Source organism: Hylaeus anthracinus, unplaced genomic scaffold (genome assembly GCF_026225885.1).
Source record: "Hylaeus anthracinus isolate JK02 unplaced genomic scaffold, UHH_iyHylAnth1.0_haploid 12000, whole genome shotgun sequence".
NCBI classification, from domain to species: Eukaryota; Metazoa; Arthropoda; class Insecta; order Hymenoptera; family Colletidae; genus Hylaeus; species Hylaeus anthracinus.
In genome coordinates this window covers 7,543,843-7,563,433 of record NW_026534347.1, presented here as the reverse complement: position 1 = coordinate 7,563,433, position 19,591 = coordinate 7,543,843, and the positions used below count along the sequence as shown (strand labels likewise).

The following is a 19,591-nucleotide window of genomic DNA, read 5'->3' as shown; positions in this document are numbered from 1 at the left end:
AGATCCACCGACGCCGTCCAACCACCGATGTCTTACAGAACCGAAGTTAAACTTTCGAACCGAGTACCCTGGCGAAACGGTTCTCGGATCCGTGAGGTTCGATGAATCGAGTCCCAAGGAACGTCGCGGGACACCTTCAAGAGAGAACGAAGAAGGTTAACGAAAGACACGTGACGAGTGGATTCCTGGTTTCCGCGACTCTGGAGCTATCTGTGGCGACGACCCCGCGGAGACAGTCTAAGTACGTTAAAGTTAAGTTCCCAATCGATGCTCTAATCTTCGACATTGTTATCTACTCGGCTCTTCCCTGTAACTGACAGATTAGCGACGGATTACCGAACCTAACGTTATCGAGGGGCGCGTTTCGCATACGAAACGAGATCGAGGCAATTTGCTTCACCCAACAATAGACCCGGGATTATATCAAGTCGAATCAACCCCCGAAAAGGTAGCGTCAATGGCCAACCACGTAATCCTCTCGACAGTGAAATTAGACGCTTCCTCGATATCCACTGCTCAAGTTACCTCTATCCTTCGATTAATCTCGATGGAAAGTAGTTTTTCAAGGTTTTTCACGAGGCTGCGCGTCGACACGTCGAATGATAAACGTAGCACGAGCCAGCACGGCGACGAGAACTCGGTCGAAACGTTAGTAGACCACCGAGTAGAGTCCAAAGCTCGAGCATAACTGGATTACCGGCCACCAACGACACCGTGCATCGGGACATCGACTAACCACCACGAGGTTCGAAGTGCCCGTTCTATATTCCCTATTCCCAGTAACTGGATTAAATATTATCATAAACTGCGCGCGCGACCAGCTACCCCGAGGAAACGTGCCACCTACGCGGATTCCGCCGTGATTTTACTCCCCCGCTGTGTGACAACTGCCTTTGAATATCGATCCACGTCGATCTCACGACCCGTGCTTGCCAATTTCATAATTAATTGTATTATAGTTACGGAGCGGAAGTACCAAAGGGGCTAACAAGGGGCCTGCGGGGACCGTCCCTCCTCGGTTTCGGTGGAACATTCAAGGTAGGACGTAAGGGACGCCACCAGCCGTTCGTTACGAATATGGTTGGGAGATCATCTTCCTTTGTCGCGGAGATATGTTCGTAATTGTGGTCGCGGAGAGGAAGTATCAAAGGGACTTATGGGGAGCGGTCCTTTTTGGTGTCTATGAAACTTTGAGAGATTGTAGGATAGGGGGATTGGGAGTTTGTTCGTGGTGATTTCGGGTTCCTTTGGTTCGAGGTGGAAAATATTTAGGTTATTGATAATAAAGTTAATAAGCTAGACTATTTAATCTGTGTATGTTAGAGTTATTCCGAAAATTATTGAATTATTGACAATATTTTTCTTGGAGATTTTGGTGAGAATTATTGAAGTAATATATGTAGGGACGTGTATATTAATTGATTCATACCTCTACAGAACTAATAAAGCCAATCGATTTGATCTACGTATCTTAGACTTTTTTCTAAAATTACTGAATTATTGACAACGACTTCACTGGAATTTTTGGTGAAAATTATTGAAGTAGTACACATATATTAATTGATAACAGAAAGTAGTTTAGGGATCACACTTAGGATCGCACATGATCCTAAGAACCAGTAAATAAAAATAATTCATTGAAAATGGTGAAGTTGTAAAATTTACTGCAATTGTAGAAGTCTTATATAAAATTCCCAGGAATATTCAAGAAGAAAATTAATTTGAATTTCCTAATGTCTTTTCCATGTACCGAACAATTATTCCAACCATAATATAAAATATCCTCTAACACCAACAAATCCCTCCTTTCCTTCCAAATCCCGTCTTTCCTGATCAAAGGAGCCCCTAATCGTTCACAAACTCCAGGACCGACCTGAGAAAATATTGCTCCAGAATCCACTCGAGAAACAGTCTACCTCAAGGACCTCGGAAAGAATCAAAGAAATCGTCAGCAATTTCCTTAATTGCTCGACTAAATCGCAAAACACCAATTCCTTTAACGATGACAATTATTTGCCAACCAAGTACATCCTTCCCTGTTGACAGCGTTGCTGCCGCTGTTTAACGAGCACACACTGTAATGCATAAGTACACGTCACACATGGAAACCAGGGAGAAACATCATGACCAGGTCCTCGACCACGTCACCTATATGCTGACTATGTCTACCTCGCCATTTTCTGGCCCTTTCCCATCTTCTCGCGCCGCCCTTACACAAATACTCAATTTTTTTGTTGGCACATCAAGGCTAATTGGTCGTTAGTGAAATTCAAAAACCACAATTATTTTTAAAAGAATGTTATGCAAAGTAATTACAATATATGACGATGTAAATCAATTTTTGGAGTCAGGTATGACTCGTACGTGAGATGGATTAGAATATTTCTGATTATTTCAATATCCTTAGCAATAATATGTAAATGTTATGAACGAACTGAAAATAAATTAAAAAGAACAAGTCTTACTTCAATTAACCGAAAATAAATCAAAGTAAATAAACACACGATTAATTTCAGTATCCTTACAGCAATACACTAATCGTTACTACTATAAAAACTCATCCCAGCGAATGGATTCACTATTTACTATTTGAAATAATATTCTAGTCAGCTCCGAGCGAAACAAACGGAACGGACATAAATATACCATTTACATCCTTGTCCAGAGGCACGTACCGAATTTAAAGTTTACGCGCATCGTGACTCAATGTTACTTTGCGAGGCGAGAACGACGCGCGAGTTACAACCGTGAACTTACGACACGTAGAAAAGTCGTGGAATATAATCCAGACTGATTACGTCACGATTTCGAATAAAATAATGGCTCAAAATTCTGAAAAAAAAAAGTATCCTACACAATTTCAACCGACCGAAATGTACACTAACGAATTACCATTTTTTTTCTGCAAAAATTACAAAATAAATTGCATGGGAAAACACTTCAAAAAAAAAAAAAAAAACAATGTTCGTTGGCGTATTCGTGGCTTTAGATTTGGGCTTTAGACTACCAAAGTGTTAACACGTTGACTGCCAAACGAATATTCTTGAAAATTTCTGCTAAGATTAAATATTATTTAGATTATCGGAGTCTAGGTAATGAAACATTTATCGTAGTATTTAGTTTTGTAACTACATCAAAATTCATGAATTTAATTTAGATTCATCTCCTGTGACGTCTAACTTTCAGAATTAATATTTCTAGTTCTTGAGTGAAAAATACTGTCACCCATATATAGGTGACATGGCGATCGACGTGTTAAACTGTCCTAAGAAAAACTGCTGGAAAAATCTCTGGCCAGCGCTCCTCTCCCTTTATCCTATCATTGACCCCATTCGGTTGCCTCCCTTTTTCATCCGCGTAACTGTTACGAATAGGGCGCACATAACGCAGATATCCCTTTCCCGACAAGAATGCACGTCTAGCATCCAATTTCATACGATAACAGCAACGTCGAACTAATCCAAATATACGAGGTCGCCGTTTCCGACGACCTAGGTGAATTATCCTCGCTACATCTGAAATTATCTATAGCTCGCACCTTGAATCGTCGAAGACACGGGTCCTTTATTATGATATACTAACATCTATGCGGTAAATTGCAATTCGCACCTGAGCTGAAAACATGTAAGAACACACCTGAAGTATAGTTGCGACGAATCGGTGAAGATACGAGTCCTTTATCGTGGTACAGTAACAAATGTGTATTGAGAATTAGAAATTTCTTTCTTTGCTGCAGTGCGTGTGTGGACGAGGCAAAGTATTAGGAGGACAATTGCACTTTTTTGAGGGGAAATTATGAGCATTTTGAATGCTGTAGAATGGTTTATGCAAGGGTGCGACTCTTTTTAGAAAGGGCAGAAATTATTTAAAAATAATACGACACTGTAACCACGAATTAAAATACGAAATAAGAGAATTCGAAAATGGTAAGAAGGTAAAGTCTTCCAAATATAAAATTTACAATATAATTTAGAATTAATATAGTTTATAATATTATTTATAATCTACATACTTTATGATATCATTTATAATTTATAGAAAAACGTCGATTGAATAAACCATTCGACCTTTCCAAAGAAGTATGCCTACGCTTCTAACAACTTCTACACTATTTTATGTCCAAAAATGGCCACGCACTAGCAACATGATATAGAACCTGATTAGGTCTACAAAATAACGACCTAAATACTGCTCGCGTGAATTAATAAACCTGATTGCTCTAGATGAAGAAACGTTTACCCTCGTCCAGTAACAGGATCTAAATAAAAATTTGATACTTTAAGTCTCATTTAATCCAAATATAGCCCCGTTCCGCTTCCTCGGTTCGCTTGTCATCTGCGAGCGTCGAGTAGAAGGCGCCAGTATTTCTGGACGCTTCTCATAAATAAATTACGCGATTTTAAATCGAGATCGGCTGGAATTGCCCGAGGTCAGAGCTTTTCTAGCCCCGCGAATGATTGTCTCCACGCGACAAAGACTTTATTGGAAACCTCCCTTCTCTGTAAAAACGAGCGTCCTTCGACGAGATTGGGGTCCATCCAATTAGAAATGCCGGCTTTACTCCTGTTGTTGCGATAATTACTGATCGGGACATCCAGCGACTAACAATGGCCGTCGAGGTGAGAAAGGTGCATGCTATAACTGCTCTGATTTCGATGAGAGGAGGCGAGAATAAAGATTTTAAACTGTCCACTAAACTGCGTGTCCGCTTATTTCGATCGTAATTAAAAAATCACAAAATAAGACAAGTTTTATATCGATTAGGAACCTATCATATTTTCTTACTTTCGAAAGACTTCAAGTTTTAACCAAAAATTGTGAATCAATGGCTTTACTCACTGTATCCACTTAACAACCCTTACTTCAATCACAATTAAATAAGTGCCAACATCTCCAATATTATTTATAAACCTACCACATTTTCTCACCTTTAACAGCCTTAATTTTAACCAAATATTCTGAAACCATCGAAGAAATATAGCAACCCCCATGTCAATCCTTCGCCAACCCTTTCTACAAATTAAATTCATCATTGTCCAATATACAGGAGTCACCATGCCAAGTATTACAATATTTTGGCAAACCACGCCTGAAATATACAGTAAAACAAGAGCCCAACAATGTTGCAAAAGCAAATTTAAATCGCCATAAAAGAACACATTTTTGAAAGAACTGCCACTGACAAAGGAATCAAATGAAATTTTGAAACTGCTGTTGACGAACGAGTAAATTTCGAAAAGGTTAACAACGAAACACCAAACGGATGACCCACATCCAACTATAAACAGAACGATCGGAACGTTTTATTTGCTGCATCCGTTTAACGTATAGTATTACGACCGCAAGAAAGAATAGAGAGGACACGCGATACCAATCTGAAACCATCGTTCGATATAGAGTATACGTGAAAATTACGAATGGGATCAGTTTTACGAAGCCTTCGACTACGAAGAGTTTAAACCGAACATTTTGTTTAGTTTGTGAATTGAACGTATTTAATTTCAACCACGGATAACGAAACATACGCGATATCGCTCTAAAATCGACAATAGCTTCGACAATAGTAGGCATAGCAGCGGCAATATTTTCGTAGGGGCGAGAAACATCCGTTGATTTGAAGGGATGAAGTGGCGAGTGTACAGGGGTTAGCTAGAGTAATTCGAACACCTACAATTAGGACTGTTTGTTCCTTCCTGTTAAACACGGTGGTGCTCTTTGATAATCTACGCAATTATATTTTGGCATTCTGGCCTTATCATTATCCTGAGTGCTGTGTAACTAGCAATATGTACCTCGTGCAGGTGATCAAGCTTAAACTATAATCTATGGATAACTAATCTATGACATATTGTTTCCTAATAACGTTTCCTTTTTTCGAGGTAACGATGCTCACTTGCATCGAGAAAAATTCAAGTCTCGATTGCACTAGGATAAATTTCAACATCTTTAACCATCAAAGGCAAATCGTTCTAATATCATCTGTGATTGTTTTCGATTGTGGGGAGAGAGAGGATCTTCAGGAGAGAGGAAAAATGTCTCCGAAGCACTTGAAAGAGTTTTTGGAAGAAGAATAAATGAACATTTTATTAAAAGTATCGAGAAGTTGCATGAATTTCAAGTTGCATTAAAAGTATTGAAAAGGGGAATGGTGGTTAATAAAACAACATATTTCACAAAATGTCGATATGAGACATTGTTATATGGAGTCGAAATGCCAACAGTATATCGCCTTTAACTAGTCAGAGTATGAAACAAACTGCACTGTATGACTTACTGTATGCTTTGTAGTCACTTAACGAGCTTTATTTCAGCCACAAATAAAAGGAGGGCAACTGCGCCCTATACGACATGAATCATAATAAAATCATTGTGCAGCGAAGTAAAAATGTCATTACGAGAATAATTGGTACGTTCATTTATTTAGGACATACGTTTACTTACAACGAACAAATTATTAATTATGTAGCCTGCGGGGCCTTTGATTGGGAAGAATATTAACCGAACGTCTTATTGTTGTTTTTTTACTATGTTAAATAGATTTATTATAACCACTGATAACAAAGAATAGAACACGCCCTACACACTTTCAACTTCGAATTGCCTTTTCATAGAAGAGGAATATTTCGATCAGGATTATAGATTGAAAAAGATAAAGTTCACATCTTATTGTTCCTCTGGCAAGGAGAAGTCTAGCCAAATCTTTTCTTGATTGTTTATCCACTTAACAATCTTTATTTTAACCACTGATAAAAAAAAACAGAACACGCCCTACACAAATTTAACATCGAATTGTCATTCAAACTCTAAAATCAGCCTAAAATAAATAAAATTCGTATTCCATGGCTCCCCTAGTTACGAACATATCGAACCAAAGCTTTTGTTCATTGTTACACGTAAATAGATTTATTTCAATCACTGGTAGAGAAGATCAAACAACGTCCTACACGATTTCGCCCTTAAATTATCCTCTGGTGGGAGTAGAATTCCTCAGAATTCTAAACTGAAACAGGCAAAGTTCACCCCCATGGGTCCTCTAGCTACCAAACAAATCGAACCAGCCCTATTGCTCAATACAACCTCTCATCAAACTTTATCTCGATCGCGAATACAACATCCTTCCTTACACCAACAACAACTCATTCTAGAAAACTCAAATCTCAATTACATAGAAACAATTCCAAAAATTACCGATCAGTCAACTCAAACTACCAAAAGCACACCCCTAAACATTCTCCTCCAAAGAAGAAGACGATTCGAACATTCTACTTACTGTATTCACTCAACACCCTTCTCTTCACCGACAAACACAAAGTATTCAAAACCCCGATCGAAAATCATCGGTACGCAGTGTCGAATCACCCGACGCGACTCATCGAGCCTCCGGAACCAATAATACTTTGATCTCCCAGCTGTCCAGGGTATCTTCCGCATCGCGTACTCCAGACCCGTTCACAGACACAGAACACCCTGTCCATACCGTCACATACGAATCGCCGCGATCGCAAGGATCGGGACGATCAGGACCGGTCTGAACGCCTTTATCGGAACCGATCACTGTATCGCGAACAACAACCGCGACTAGAACGACTCGCGACGCTCACTTTTTTTCGCGATCCGATTAAACGAGGTCGAGACGAATCGATTACGCGGGTTAAATCGGCCGATCGCGAACGACTGGAGGAGCCGAGCACCGGTTCTGGACCGGTGTTGTTACCTCTGGCACGTGTTACTCGACCCCACGAAAGTCACTAGGAGGCCAGTAGGCAACCCCCGCCTGCCGCGGAGACCGGAGGGTGTGAGACAGGATGCCTGAACGTCTGACGACGTGGAGGGATGCTCGCTGGTAGGGAGGACCACGGCGGTGGGGGTGTAAAAGCGGGGGCGAAAAAGGTGGCGAGGGTGAGGGCGCGGAAGGACGAGCGCCGGTTTTGCGCGTGCACCACCCCGACGTGGAGTCCTCCCTACTTTGTTCTGCCACACCCCACCCCACTGCGCATCCACACCCACGGATTAAAAACCGAAATCCTTCCCCTACCGCCCCCGCCTGTGCCCCGTTTGCGTGGCGTCTACCCCCCTCGTCGCGGCGGCAAGGGGGATGCTGCGCAGTTTCTGGACCGTACACATGCAAGATCGGACCCTACTACCTGCGATATAGGTTACCAAACGCTTCCTGACGTACCGAGGCGTTACGCGTACCTCGAATGCAATTTCACCTAAGGACGTGCCAGGGGGATGAAAGAGGGGACCACGCGAATTGGATAGTTTCTAGCGATAGTCGGGGCGTCAGTGACTATTTTACTTGTGGGCTGTTCCCCGCGAAATTAGACGCTAAAGGGAGCACCAGATTTTGTGCAAATTTGAATACGTTGCGGGCTTTGTCGATACTTGAACGTTTCTCAAAGAATTTTTCTAAATCTCGTAGATTATGGATTTTACAGATGTTTGAAGAGCAGTTTTTTTTCACACACACACACACACAATTCTTCGATAGTTTCTGTAATTGAAATATTTCTTTCAAACCGACTGCAACAAATGTTATTTTACAAGTGTTAATATTTGTACCTATATTAATGATTGCAACTGGAAAAGAATCAGTTCTTAATTATACATTCTCCATATTGTATAATAACGATTGTTTTAATAATGTGGAGAATGATTATTGAAAGCTGACTCTCCTTCAATTACATTTATTTATTACTAAACAATAGTTACTGCATTAAGATTATCCTGCATTTTTCTATAAAACCATGTGCCGGTAGCCTATTGCGCGTAGCAAAGGCAGTCTACTCTTGGTATTGTACGGATAATCTTAAAATAATTTTTAATCGACCAATTCTAAAATGACGGTATTTTTGAATGTTGTTTCTCAACGGAGAAAAATGGGACTATATTCTCAATTTTATACATAGTAATAACTAAAAATGAATTCCTGACAATAGTTGAACTACTTATTAACAACACTTATTATTTAACACGTTGACTGCCAGATAAATATTCTTGAAACTTTCTGCTACAATGAAATATTATTTAGAATATTGGAGACTACATAATCAAACGTTTATCGTGGTATTTATTTTTGTAACTTCATCAAAATTCATGAATTTCATTCAAATTCATTTCCTTTCATGCTTCACTTTCAAAATTAATTTTTTTACTTCTTCAATGAAAAGCACTGTCACCCATATATGGGTGACATGGCGATCAACGTGTTAAACAATGATGAGGAATATGATTTTGCTGTGAAAACGAGCCTTCGAATCGAGCGTCACGGGGTGTTGTTCGCCCTTCCCCTTCTCTACTTTGAGAGACAAAAGCGAGCCGCGACCCTCGACACAGGTATACGAGGGGCGAGAGCTCATTCTTCGACGATCCATCGGTCGATATGGATCTCGCGATCGCGCGTCCGTGTCTCGCGTCCGTCCTATTGGTTGTGGGTAGCTTAGTTTGCTTGGTGATAGGTGTGAGTAGCTTAGTTTGGTTTGGTTAGTTTTAAGGCATGGTTAAGTTAGTTTTAAGGCATGCGTGTACGAGTGTCTGTCCTCTACGAAAGAATTATTAATCAACTTCTTTTGTTTGTTCGTAGGTCCATATTGGACTCGCAACTTCGTTCTCCATTTCGATCACTATTACTTCATGTGATAAGTGTAGTGATCAACTGTGTAACTAGACAGAAAGGTCGGTTGCCGTCCTCCTGGTGGATCTGATTCGAGAGGACGACAATCGGTTCCTCCGGATCGGTTCTCTACTTCCTGCATCACGTTTATCACGTAGTCCAAGGCTCCCGGCGCAGTGCAGTAAGTCCAAAGCGCAGTGAGACGGGTGCAAGTCGGGTCCTATAGTGGCTCCCAACGGGGTGCTGGGTGTGGAGGACTGGCTCGGAGGCGTCGGTCGTCTTCCTCTCGAGTCAGATCCATCAGGAGGAAACGGAACTGACTCAGTAGGTCCAGTTACGTGGTCGCGTCGTGTCGCGATTTCCATTTAGCTTCCATTTAGTTCAAATAATTATTTGGCAGAGTCAGACATGGACTTTGGAAATCAAAGGGAGTTTGTTTTCTTTGATTTCCACGGTTTCCTACTTAGTATTAAGCTCGTCGACTTTATGTAGAGTATGCATCTATGTATGTATACTCTATATAAAGGGAGATCGAAGGAACTTTGATTCCTTCTATCTCCGGGTCTCCTCGCAGCAACCTCCACGTGGTGAGACCTGGTAATCGGTATTATTCGCGACTTAGATAGCTTTTTAAACAATCCTTCGTCGCGAATAATATCGAGAGCTAATGGCTGCGAAATATTAGGTTGTACTAAAAGTTTCTTTCGCTTTATTAATAAGTAATACATGCACGATATTTTATGTTTTATGTTACATTACTGAATTGTACACGATTCATTTTGCTCCATTACTGTTACAACATGAATATCTATGAAATTAGATCGTCTATTTCTATAAACACGACCACATAAAATAATTGAGTGCAACTGGCGAAAGAAACTTTCGGGACAACCTAATAGTAACGAGCGAAAAGACACAACATCCTCATAAATTTTCCCTTATTTTCACTTGCTACAAATAATGCATAAACATCCCCAATCTAGTGATCACGAATCAAGGTATTGGGTTGTCCGGAAAGTTCGTGCCTATTTTTAAGAAAAATTCAAAGGTATATTTGAATTTTAATGTATATTTATTGAATGATATATGTACCATTTTGTTCCACAACCTTCCCACCTTTTAAGGAATGTACACATGTTAATTGTTTTCAGCTATTCTGATATATTCAGATCCTGTGCCGCCTACTAAAAAGCGCCATGAACTTTCCAGACAGCCTAATACTTCGGGCGTCAACCTAAGCTTAATGATAGATAAATTAATTTTTATTAAATACCTGGTGGTGCTCTTAATTCAGCTCCAGGGAGAACATCGGATCCTTTTCCACGTAGAACTCGAAACCGATGATATCCAGGGCTGTAACGTTTATGGTTCATGCTTCTCTTAAGGAAGGGATAGGGTCGATCAGGAAACACAACACTGCACTGCAAAAATTGACTATCACTTCTGCCTCTTTTGTATCGTTTAAGCTCTAGCAAGGATACTTCTTATAAGTGACTGTAACAAGTAAAAGCATCGAAAAAAGTTTTTTAAAGTTTTCAAGAACAGTGTTAAGTCTGAAAGAATTGAGGATTATAGGTAATAAATTTAGTGTTCCAACGATATCGACACAAAGCCATAATTTTTCAGCTTTTTTTGTCTTTTTCATATTAATAAAATATGTTAAAATATACGCCGAAATTATTACCGAAATTAAAAAACACGTTTTAAACATTAGAACTCCATAGATCTAATAATTTTCAATTAATAAGTTTCGAACATGAACACTCTATCGTCCAAGCGGTATCGAAATTCACTTCCGGTATGTGTTGATGAGGAAGTTGGGCGAGTGTGTAGAGGTAGAGTTTTATTTATTATTAAATTCCTCTAATTTATTAAACTTTGTAACCTTATAAAATACATATACATAACTAGTAATATTAATTATATGTTTTAGGAAAATTGAGTATCAGTAGAAAATGCATTTTCAGGTAATAATAAATAGTTAACTTTTTTAAACAGTTACTTATATTAAATATAAAAATATAAACTTATATCTAAATATCATGGAACATGTCATAATATTGGTGTCACTTAACAATTTTTACTTCCATGCCTATTTCCTCGTATAACTCAGTTTTAGTCCCAGGATAGTGTTCCAAGATGCAATCTATAATTTCGGTACACAGACGTTTTCGTTTTGCATATTCGCGTGAGTAATCACTGAATGCTCTCTCTGCCTTCCTCTTACGTTCGCTCAAATCTTCTGTACCACTTGCCTCCATCAACCCATCCAATTTAAGCGTTAGCACATTAACATCCTCCTTGAGTGCAGCTTTTTGTTGCTTTGCTTCTTCAATTGTGATGCTAGACTTGATAGAAGCTAGGAAAGCTTCCTGTTTTTTTATCTCGTTTTCCAATGCTTGATATTGACTCTCGACTTCGTTAGCATGTGACTGCAATTCTTTATCTATCCTCATCAACTCCTCAACATCACGATTTAAGTCCTGAACTACACAATAAACCTTTTGCTTCCCATAGACCTAATGTAAATATCTCTTTAGTTATATCCCTTGGTTTTTATTCTCTATACTACTAATCCTTACCTTCTCAAATATTTTCCCATCGTTCACCAGCTTATCTATAGCTTTTTGAACAGCTACTTTACCATACTCGTTATGTAAACTAGACACTATATCATTAACACTATATGGTCTATTCTGCACTTTCATATATCTATACACGGTGTCTGCCATTGTTACTTTAATTTGTTTCCTCCTTTACATGAAATATTCTGTAAAAGATCAGTCTATCAATAATGAAGCGAAAATTAACTTGATAACAAGAGTTTTCTGTACATATTCCTTTCGATTTCAACGATTCTAACCTTACATACGTAGACATTTCCTAGTATTATTATTATTGACGTTATTAAACACGAAATTATTATTTAACCACTTACCATTTAGTTAACAATTCGTCGTTATTCATCAAACTTTATTAAAAACATTAACACCATTAGAATATTAATGAAACGCAATTACTTGTCGGCTTGTCATCAAGAAAGTTTCACTGACTAGGTTAAAAAGTCATAAACCTCCGTTACAATGAAAGTATGGCAACAATATTGAGTATTACAAAGAAGAAGAATGTTTATCGCATTTGTACATACCTTAATTCCAATATTAATATTGTTTCAGAGGATTATAAACTACATTTTGTCACACTAACAAAGAGGCAACTGGAATGAATTGAAGGCAACAAGTGCGCGCCGAAATTGATGGATCACGTGACCGGTTCAAATGATCGCAGAAAAAGCGCGCGAAATTTAATCGAACATCGTAAGCAGTATTATTCGATAAAGTTGTGTAGAAAGTTTATCTTGTGTAATGTACATAAAAACCAGAATACTACTGTGATACTAAGATTTATTTTTTCTGTAACAGTTACGGTAAATCTACTTTAATAATAAAAATATGAAATTTATACGTAATTGTACGCAGACATAATTGTCTTAACGATATTGTGTTTAAGCATTTTGGATTAATTGGAAGTACAACGATCTTTTTAGCAAAAGAAATAATAATATTTATAATTTTACAATGTGTATATTAAAATATATCATAGTAAATGATACCCATGTAAATAATAATATGTACAGCTTAAACGAACTAGTTCAAATACAATTTATACGTCTTTTAAGCAACAATTTACTGAACTCGATATACCAAAAAGTAATTCCAGTGCGACTACTATGCCCAAGGAAAATACGAGCGCAAAGAGTTAATGCTTTTATTGGCCTATAAAAGCGAAGCACTTGATCACTCTCTTGATCTCTCATGTTCGCGCACGAATATGATACGTATATGATATCCTTCTCCATCCATTAAATAAATAAAGGATCAAACTCGTCGAACCACGTCGAAGTGAGGAGAAGCAGGTACCGCAAATAAATCGTTGGATGCGCTTAAAGTAGAGGATAAACAGCGAGCACTTGTAAAAGATTCGCACTAAAGGCATAACGAAGCGAGTCATTATCGAGGAACGAACGTGAACAGTGTCATCAAAAGAACGTTCTGTTTTACGTTTTGAGATGGATGAATCGATTATTGGTCATTCGACTTGGAACGGTTCGACGTTTGTTATATTATATCACGTTAATTAATTACCGTAATCGCGATGTAATCATTCGTTATCTCGTTATTAATTTAAATTTATCTGGAGACAATTAATTTTCTTTGTGCGCGCCTTGGTGAAATTAAAATGAAAATATTATTGTATTGTGTTACGTCCTTGTTGGAATAAAACTGTTAAAGTGTATAAATAGGATATGTTCTAAACTATTTATGTTCAATTGAAAAACAAAATCATGAAGCCTTTGTAATGATGGTTATACTAAGTAATATATTAAGTACTTTACTACGTATTATTACATTATTGTGGTACACGGTAGACGTTTCCTTGCAAAATATATTTTAAACAAACAGTGAATACAATCGCTATAAACGATTATTAATAAAATAACTACATAGGCGTATATTAATTTACGTAAACGCATTAATTAATGTAACAAAATTCGGAGAATGTGCGTTGTTGAGTCGGTTACGTGTATGTGCGCGCTCGAGAGGGATGTTGATGATGTTATTGTCGAAAAGAGTTGCTGGAGAGTCAGTTGGTTGCAAGAGTTCATTGAGAGTATAACGAACGATTTCTACAAGCTAAGTGAGAGGAACGAGCCGTGCGTGATGTAATAGAAAGCTATTACTTTTATCAAATTTATCGAAGTCGCGATAGTGTCTTTTCTCTCGGGAAATTCTCGTCTATCCTCTCATACGTAATATAAACCACGGATTGTGTTCTTATCAGAAATATATCGCGATACCTGTAATATTTACGAATTAGAAAGTAACGTAACAAGTTACAGCGTATCTCTACGGTACAGCGAACCTATACAAGGAGCAACCATATGTTTGTGTACAAGTATTATATCTAAATTCTTCGTTAATTTATCAGTTTCTGTATTTAATTATATATAAACATTTCTACTTGCAATTTTCACAGTTTGACATTTTAATTTTAAAGCAGATTATAATACTCTAAATTCATTTTTTAACATTATAAGACATGATTGATAGATTAATACAAATTAATTCGGCGCATTTCATCGTCACCTTCGCGAAAGGAAACTTTGAGATTCATCTTCGACAGAGTCATTATCAACATAGATTGATTGACCCGTATCGATACGATCAGCGGAGTTTTTAATTAATTAGAGATATTCACAAGTAAAACCTTTAACACCATATCATTCGTACAACTCTTGTCGTTTGTCGCTTATACCAAAAATTGTTTTCTTTTTCCCATTGAAATTATAAACAAAATAATCCTCTCCAGCGCGCGTGTATACAAACATAAATTTCCAGATTGAGTTAGCACGATATCCGTCGCTGCACGTGATTGATCGATGCGAAATTTCCAGAGATAAGAAATCGATTCGCATTTGTCACTTTCTATCTGTTCTATAAATTAACTGGCCAGTGAGAGGAAGCCTCAGTGCCGAAGTAATTGCTGCTGAATTATTTTTCAGAGTTCGCAGCGACGTGTTGCACTGGAAAGATGGTGTACTTGAACGCTGCGGTGTGCATCTCGGTGTTGCTGCTCGTAGTTGGCCTATCCGTAGGGCTTAGCGTTGGTAACTTCAAAGGAAGCGATGTCCTCAACTCTGCGCCACTTATCGACGGGTAAGTGTTCCCCTATAACCGTAGAAATTGACAGAATAAACGTGGTTGCATTGGTGCAAAAGTGATTGGTAAGTACAGTGACATTTAAAGTACGTATTCTTTGAGACGAAGGATTTTCTGATGAGAGCTTTGGAATCTTAGGGTTTTTTAATAACAAAATTCCTAACGGACACTATGGGTAACGACATAATCTTTCACATTTTTGTTTCAATTTTGTATCGTGATTAATCTATGTTATAATTTAAACATTAGTATGATATAGTATAATTTTCTACGAGACGGTTTCTGCTATTGTTTGAAACATACCAGACTACTATATCGCAATGGTAAACGACAACAATTTTCGAAACATCGTTTCGGTATTATATATGATACATTTAAATCGAGTGAACACATTACAGAAAATAATCTCATCATACTCTGTTATCGTTTTTATAAGTGGAGGCTAGAATGATCCGAGGTCTTGTAACTTTTGTACTGTATACGAAAAGATTTCTTATATTTCACTAGATAATTATATAATATATAAACGAAAGCCTTGAATTTGTAGTTTATAAAAGAATGCGTCTTGTCGCGATGACGAAGATAAAATAAATAAAGAGATTTCTTATGAGTCACTAAATAATTTGTAATTGAATGAAAAATGTAAATGAAAGCCTTCGATTTGTAATTAATAAAAGAACGCATTCTGATAATTAAGATTTGCAAGTGGTATAGATTGATAAATGGAAATACTTGTTCTGTCTTTGTTCCAGACACAACGATTTCCCATACAATTTGTACTCGAAGTTGAACAACAAGTTACAGGGATTCGATTTCGATAAGAATCTCAGCAGCGACCCGACTTGGGGGAAAAGCGCTTGCGAGTTCTGCTTTACAGATCTCCCTCGATTGAGGAAGGGAAAAGTGGGCGGACAAGTGAGTCAGAAACATGCGAATATGATAAACAGACAATATCTAGGAATTCCTTTTTATCTTTCGCGTTGTGGAACTATTAATTAGTTTTTTTTTTTTGCAGCGTCATTCTTTGATATTTCGTTTTCTCTCTCAATTCAGACACTATTCAGTCGTTAAACCTTCGTGTCATTAATAATACACAAAATTTAAATATCGACCACTATAAGCTTCTTTGTATACGAAATCTTTTTAAGTAAACGTTAAACTTCATAATGAAAATTCATACACTTCTATATTTCTACCAACCCACGGTCAATAAGATTAACTATCGTCGAGTATATCTATAAACACATATCAGAAATTAAATTTAAATTAAATTAAATCTAAGGTACGTTTCCTTCTGTATCTACAAAATCTTTTTATTCAACGTTAAGCTTCGCCATGAAAATTTCCTCAAAGTTTTCTAATATTAATAATATAATATAATAATAATTCTAGCCAAACCAAAATTACAAATATTTTGGTTCGATTTAATTTTGGTTGGTTCGTTTCACGCGACTTACATAGAATAACGAGTGGAACACGTGAATTTCAGTTCTGGGTTGCGTACGTATCGTGCGCCTCGCAATTCAAAGACGCGGTACAACTGACGTTGCGACAAATCGATGTCATCCAGAGACTGGTAGCCAGATACCCGAACGATTTGCAATTTGTCACCAAGGCCGACCACATCGAGGCAGCGTTTAAAAATGGAAAAATTGCCTCGATGATTGGCGTCGAAGGAGGCCACTCCATCGATTCCAGTTTGGCGGTTCTAAGGCTCTATTATCAGCTCGGTGTGCGCTACCTTACATTGACTCACTCGTGCAACACGCCGTGGTATGATAAAAAAGGATCAAGCAAAAATTTTCATTTAGCTCAATAATAAACTTCAAACCATTAGCAATATATCTTATCTTCTGATCGGAATCATCGATCTTAAACAACCGAGAAAAAGGGAATAATATATTTTAATTTTTATTTTTTAATATTTTAAATATATTAACACGTTGACTGCCAGACTAACAATCCTGAAAATGTCTACTTTGATTAGGTTTTGTTTCCAGACCATCGGAAACTACATAATCAAACATTTATTACGGTATTTATTTTGACGACTTCATTGAAGTTTAAGAATTTCATTCGAATTTATTTTCTTTGATGCTTAACATTCAGAATTGATTTCGTTTGTTTTTCAGCGAAAAGCACTGTCACTCACATATGGGTGACGTGGCGATCAACGTGTTAATAGATAGATGGAATACATAACTCAACGATTAATACCAATTGTCATCCTTTCAGGGCTGATGCATCGCCAGTAAACGATGGTTCTGTCCACAACCTCACAGACTTTGGAGCTGTAGGTTGAAGCTTTTTATTGTTTCGTTTATTTATCAAGTTCATTACATAAATATTTACAATGTCTGCGTTGCAATTCAGGCGGTTGTCTACGAAATGAATCGACTGGGAATGATGGTAGACCTGTCGCACGTCTCCCACAACGTTATGAGGGAAGTCCTTGCTATAACAAAGGCTCCTGTTATGTTCTCGCATTCGTCAGCGTTCAGCGTTTGCAACCATTATCGTAATGTTCCCGACGACGTGCTCCACTCAGTCGTAAGATTTTTCTTCAGTCTACTTGGGCATCTTTTAACGATACGTGAAACATAATTAGGAATGCTTTTTCAGAAAAATAACAACGGTGTCGTGATGGTGAACTTTTACTCTGGTTTCGTGAACTGCAACTCCTCTAGAAACGCGACGATGCAGGATGTCATAGGTATGAATAATTAGTACTATATTCTTTAAATTAATTTTTATATACACACGATGTATGATTACAATTTTATTTTATTCTGTGTTGCAATATCTATCCTGTTTTATTTAATTTTTCTTTTTTTCTGTCTTATCGTGCTTTTGCTTCATCTTTATTTTAAAATGAGATACTTTATTTTTAATAACACGCACAAGTGACGTGAAACATATCGAATTTATATAAATTATATAACATATTTATTCATACATGGATTTTTGTTTTGTATAGGAAAGCATAATACTTATTGGTTTGATTAGAATTCCAGTAGCCGATAGTGTATCACTTGTAACACTTTATCTCAATTAGTTTACCGTCTTACTTTTCACTAACCAAAGTATATCGTTATCACGAATTTTATAGATCACATAAATCACATTCGCAATCTTATCGGAGCGGACCACGTTGGTATTGGAGCAGACTATGACGGCGTGGAGTCGTGAGTATTTCATTAATCATAAAAATTAAACTTCTATATCTATAAAGTACTCGGTATCATTAATTCATTCACAAGAATTCTTTATCTCTCATTTTCCACTTTTAGAATATATAAGAAATAAGAGACATCAAATTCCATACTATAATTGTCACGTAATTAAAATAGAAAATAAAGCCAAACAAGACTACAATTACCCTTCCTAAACAAAAGGACAATTTTTCATCCTCGATCACACAGACTACATAAAAAATTTAACTAAAATTCAACCCAATTAATTCGAAACATGTTATAAAATTGTCAAGGATGCCCGAGGGGTTGGATGACGTTTCCACCTACACAGATCTTTTCGATCGTCTTTATGAAAGCGAAGTGGAGCCAAGATGGACGAAAGAAGAACTCGAGAAACTAGCCGGCAGAAATTTAATCCGCGTATTCAAAGCTGTGGAATTGGTAAATAAAAGATGATCGCGTCGCATTAGACGATTAGCAAAATTTTAATATACTTTGTATTCATTCATTTTTTTTTTCTGTCACATCGAGGTCCGAGATATGTTAGCATCGGAGCCCCCACGAGAAGATATCATCAACGGAATGGATTTGTACAACGCGGAATTAAACAGTGGTATGAAGCCAGGCTCGTGCAACACTGCGAAAGAGTAAGTAAGAGTAACACTGCCGAACATTTTTTTGTTATTACAATTTTTTGATTTTATTTATTTCTTTTTACACGGATCTTTTTATTGTTACAATACAATAATTTTATTTATTTCTTTTTAAACAGATGGCACGGGCTTAACGTTACGACGAATGATGAGAATTTTTAATGATTTATTTAAGGCAAACGATGTTACGCGACATATGGCGAAAGATTTATTTTCTCATTCTGTATGTTCCTATTGTAATCGAAATAAAGAAAATTTGATAAAGTGTGTATACTCTTCGTGTTCATGATGACTACCTTTCTCACAAAAATATTTAGACTAATCATCTTCGTGCCCAAAGGGAATTCCTGTATGAAAATTTATTCATACGATGTTGGTAAAATATTGAAATAAACGTGAATAATATACTGG

At 37.4% G+C, this 19,591-nt stretch overlaps 2 protein-coding genes across 6 annotated transcripts; one reads left to right on the top strand and one right to left on the bottom strand.

Moving 5' to 3' along the window:
* Window positions 1–11,465: 11,465 nt before the first annotated feature.
* Window positions 11,466–12,878, bottom strand: LOC128890477 (homologous-pairing protein 2 homolog). Its single transcript, XM_054149001.1, has 3 exons — window positions 12,762–12,878; window positions 12,196–12,383; window positions 11,466–12,132 (listed from the first exon to the last, which is right to left on the bottom strand). The coding sequence occupies exons 2-3, from the start codon at window positions 12,343–12,345 to the stop codon at window positions 11,680–11,682; spliced, it is 603 nt and encodes a 200-aa protein (XP_054004976.1). The 5' UTR covers window positions 12,346–12,383; window positions 12,762–12,878; the 3' UTR covers window positions 11,466–11,679.
* A 735-nt stretch (window positions 12,879–13,613) lies between these two features.
* On the top strand, window positions 13,614–19,453 carry LOC128890471 (dipeptidase 1-like). 5 transcript variants are annotated; one of them, XM_054148986.1, is made up of 11 exons: window positions 13,614–13,719; window positions 15,177–15,330; window positions 16,086–16,248; window positions 16,823–17,106; window positions 17,569–17,626; window positions 17,707–17,883; window positions 17,956–18,046; window positions 18,443–18,518; window positions 18,821–18,968; window positions 19,059–19,174; window positions 19,300–19,453. In XM_054148986.1, the coding sequence occupies exons 1-11, from the start codon at window positions 13,683–13,685 to the stop codon at window positions 19,340–19,342; spliced, it is 1,347 nt and encodes a 448-aa protein (XP_054004961.1). In that variant the 5' UTR covers window positions 13,614–13,682; the 3' UTR covers window positions 19,343–19,453. The 5 variants fall into 5 exon arrangements, with proteins under 5 accessions (XP_054004961.1, XP_054004962.1, XP_054004963.1 ...); XM_054148987.1 differs by lacking the exon at window positions 13,614–13,719 and adding an exon at window positions 14,204–14,336; XM_054148988.1 differs by lacking the exon at window positions 13,614–13,719 and adding an exon at window positions 14,231–14,327.
* The last annotated feature ends 138 nt before the right edge of the window (window positions 19,454–19,591 follow it).